General features: G+C 43.4%; 1 protein-coding gene across 1 annotated transcript; it reads right to left on the reverse strand.

Moving 5' to 3' along the window:
- Positions 1-949: 949 nt before the first annotated feature.
- PTS (6-pyruvoyltetrahydropterin synthase) lies at positions 950-3,846 on the reverse strand (the record flags this gene model as incomplete). The annotated part of the gene is made up of 5 exons (XM_008937656.1): positions 950-1,091; positions 1,580-1,650; positions 1,971-2,027; positions 2,970-2,992; positions 3,767-3,846. Coding segments are annotated over 5 exons (373 nt in total), but the record flags the coding sequence as incomplete, so codon positions are not given.
- Positions 3,847-4,298: the final 452 nt, after the last annotated feature.

The following is a 4,298-nucleotide window of genomic DNA, read 5'->3' on the forward strand; positions in this document are numbered from 1 at the left end:
GACTGCTTTCTCCAGAAAAATGAAAGAATTTGATCCTGTTCCTACAAAATTCACAGCAACTTCCCTAAGAAAAGCATCTGGACTTTAATTTTCTTGATCTGGCTGCTTATGTCAAAAAGCTTTTGGGGAGCTTCACTGGATAAGGACTCAAGGTATCCCAGGTTCTCCAGTACTATTTTAGCTGTTCCTGATCAGATGAACAACAGAAAGTCTCCTGTAGCAGGGATGATTGCTCAGCAAGGTGAGGATGTCTGTATGTCTGTACTTGCCCTGAGCTGACATAGCACTACAGGGTATCAAAGAAGTGAGCACTTGCACTACAATGAGACAAAGTCAGCCAGAATTTTCTAAGATGAAAAGCATTCTCCCAGCAAAACTTCACAAGAGTAGCATCTTTGGGATGCCAGCTGGATAACCAGTATTTAAGGGTTTATTCTCACCTACTTTCACTGCCACTCATGCACTATTACACCACTGTGGCTGTGACATTCCAGCTTCACCATTTCCTCAGCCTCCCATACAGATTCTCAACACCACATTGTTCTCTCCATCTCTGCAGTGTTTATTGGGAATTGATTTTTAAACAACTATATTGCTCACTATACCAGTGAGAAAATTCAAAGTCTTTTGTGACTGCACAGGACACACATTTTGCCAGGCCATCTCTCTGTAGAAAGCTGCTTTATTTAACATGCCACAACTGCAAATTTCACATCAGCTTGGTGGATTGGGTTTGCAAAACAGGAATGCTCTGAGAAAAAGCAGACAAATAACATTCTGAGACTGTGAATTTCTAGACTGCTGCAAGAATTCTTGTGGAATATCTGTATTTGTCCTTATGTACATCATAGCCAGTATCTACGTGCAGGAAATTCAGTGAGCAAAGTTGAAGTAATCCACTTATCTGATTATGCAGCCAAGTTTCTGACCAGTTGAGTTTAAGTTTATTTCACTTCTCAGAGATTGCTTCTTCTCCTTTATAAACAACAACGTTCTGGTCTGTTTCATACACTTTGACTTTATAAAGGATTCCCATGGGCAGGAGCTTCTTGAGGTTCTCCCAGATGAATACTGCAACGTTCTCTGTGGTGCTAAGAGTGAAATACAAGCAAATTCAGAACCAACAGCAATGGTTTTTGAGGAAGCTGTAGCCAGAATTGGCCAGGGAGGATGCTAAATGCCACAGGGAGCCACGTGGGCAGCTTGCCTATGATGACAACCTAAATGTAAGCAGGGCTTGAACCACTGCCAGCAAACATGGATGAAGAAAAGTCTAATTAACTGGTAGAATCTGTCTCCCTAAGATGTCCACAAAGCAGGCTCATGTGACAAGTGCTAGTCTACAAAAGGCTGCTCAAGTATGAGCCCATGGTCCCTGCCCTGGTGTGTGGGATGGCAGCTGTCCCAGCAGGCCTGCACCTGGCCTGCCAGTGAGGCAGGGCTGGAAGGCAGGCAGGGCAACCAGCAGCTGACGTGTCACACACACAGGCATCCAGGCTGCTCTTTGAGATCTAGGACTAAGCCTTGAAGACTGTTCCTTAACCCTGCAACCAATGACAAAGGAGTCCCCATCACACACCTCACAACATCAGCAAAGTATGGCACATCCTTATCCAGGTTTTTGTGGTCAAGGGGTTCCATGATTGCCTCCTGCAGAAAGAAAACAGTGATAATCTTGTCCCAGGCAGGCAGTGGATTTCAGGTTCAAATCACCATGCACATGGGACTGGAGCAAGGCAACAGTATGGAAAAAAAGGGTAAGACCCTTACAGCTCCCTGTTACCTTCCTAGCTGAAGACATGGTACTGCCTCACATCACAGTGGTAAAGCATTTAACTCTTCCATCATTCCTTAATTTCTGTTTTGTTTCTTACCATCATCAAGTCACCATGTCCCCACCCTGCTAACATACAAAGTGCTAAGTTCCAACCAATTCTCCTAGGAGATGTGCAGGAAAATAGGACCATTACCTGCATATATTCCTTCAAGTCTGTCAGGTTTATAACCATTCCTGAGACTGGGTCAATCTGCAGCAAAAACAAATGGGAGATTAGTAGCCTAGCTGCACGTCCTTATTACCAAGGCTGCCAGGAGCCTGTACAAATCAGACTGTGCCTATCTGTGTGCTCAGGACAGGTACAGCATGCAAACAACTCCAGTGGTTCCACTCTCTCACAAAAGCTGACACCAGGGCAGAAAAGCTCACTGAAACACTCAGCCTTCACACAACAGTCTAGCATGACCATAAGCAGGAAAACAGGCATTGAACTGCTGCATTGAACCAGGTCCAAAACAGAGACTAGCCTGAGCACAGGACACCCTCCCTTCTGGAGGAGGTACAGGAACAAAATCAGGGTGTGCAGTTCACAGCATATTTGGGGAATGCAGAAGGAAGGGACTTTAAAATTCTAGTTTCAGATCTGAATAGGAACCCTCTTTCCTAGGAACTGGAAACCCTCAAAAAGTTGTTTGGAAAACACCAAAACTGAATTGCTATCTAAGCAACTCACTTTGCAGAACACATGGGAAAATGACAAGAAGAAGGGTGAAAAACAACTGCAAAAGCAGAATTTCCTTTTATTTTTGCAGCAAAATCTCTTGATAAAGCAGTAGGCACAACCAGTAACTGGCAGTGCTAAGCTTCCCTGAGGCTCAGCAGTTATCCAAAGATGCTGCAGAAGTCACAAGAGCCTACACATTCTGCAGTGAGGCTCTGGCAGACTAAGTTATGTGCCCAGAGGATAACTGCAAACTTTGGACTTAAATATGGTTAACTGTGAATCCTTGTTAGACACAAGGTGAACAGGACAGTGACCACAGAACACCTTCTTCTACAGTGATGTGTACAGAGTTGCTACAAACACCCTGGGACACCTAGCAAATGAGATAGAACTTCAATAACTGGAAGATGGGAACCCATCTATCCTGCTACCCTAAAGAATGGGGATAAACCCACTGATTGTACTTACCTCTCCACGTACAGTAACTATAACTGAAAAAAAGAAAATATGGTGTCACAATGATACCATGAACACAACAACAAAGTACACTACTGCCTGGGACAGACAACCCATTCATTGCTAATCCACAAGGACTGATGCAAGCTTCCCAGCACTTAAAAGTGAGACTGTGTTTATAAAATTGCTATCTGCTTGATAACAAACAATGACTCGGAGTCCCCCAGCTCATCAAAGAAGTAGTTCTCCAAGGTTTGATGCCCAGAGACACAACACTATCCCTGAAGTGCCCCTTGCAGGCAAAAATAAGACTAGATAACTTCTCAGTTACTACTCCCTATGACAGCCTGTGCCCTGGATACTCAAGGTCAGAGTCTCTTTATCAGCAAAGTCTTCTGGACAATGCAGACACCCTTGGTGCCCATACAATCACCAGACCCTGGAGAGCATACGATGTGGGATGAGTGTATAATTCTTCTGACATTATAACAGAATATCAGAGAAGGAAAGTAAGGGATGAAGTAGCATCAGCTCTCTAAGTACTAGAAATATTGTAAAATGTAGTACTAGAAATATTGTAAAATGTCATTTTAACCAACAAGTCCTTTAAACAAGAGACAAACATTTGGAAACATCATCCTTATAAGCTCAGCACCCCTTCCCACTAACCCTAGGAGATGAGAAAACCACAGTTCAATGGGGAACTCACAAAAATAGAAAAGCAGTGATTTGAGCCTGCATTCAACCCAGCCTGCCTGAAAGCAGCTTCTGTCCCTGACTACGTGTGAGTGTAAAAGTCAGCTCCTTACCTTTATAATTGTGCCCATGGCCATTTGGATTGTTGCATTTCCCAAACAGCTTCAGGTTTTCTTCATCACTCAGTGATTTACTGTGAGACATACAGACGTAGCATTTTAGTGTTACAGATGTTCATGGCTTCACTTCAACTGAATGCTTTCTAGCTCCTGCATCTATCCACTCTCCCGAATTGAACCCACTAGCGCCTCCTACTCAGGAGGCACAAACACAACTGGAGAAGTGTTTGGTCTGTGAAAAGATGTTGCCAACTGACAACCGGTTGTGTGGGGGTTATTTTTGTTTGTTTTTGTTCGGGGCTTATATTTATATATGCAAGTTTCATAACAACTGCCTTATACCGCTGCTGGGTAAACACTAACAACTATTCACAGATGAACACGGCAAAATTGCTTGAGCTCCTAGGACGAGTCACCTGGAGTAAACTATGGATGCAGTTATTTAAACTAATAAAGGGTAGGGAGCTTCTCACAGTACAAAGGAACGGCTCCCCTGAACGTTTCTTTTTTTAAAAAAAAAAAAAAA

Source organism: Merops nubicus, unplaced genomic scaffold (assembly GCF_000691845.1).
Source record: "Merops nubicus isolate BGI_N331 unplaced genomic scaffold, ASM69184v1 Scaffold37083, whole genome shotgun sequence".
NCBI lineage: Eukaryota > Metazoa > Chordata > Aves > Coraciiformes > Meropidae > Merops > Merops nubicus.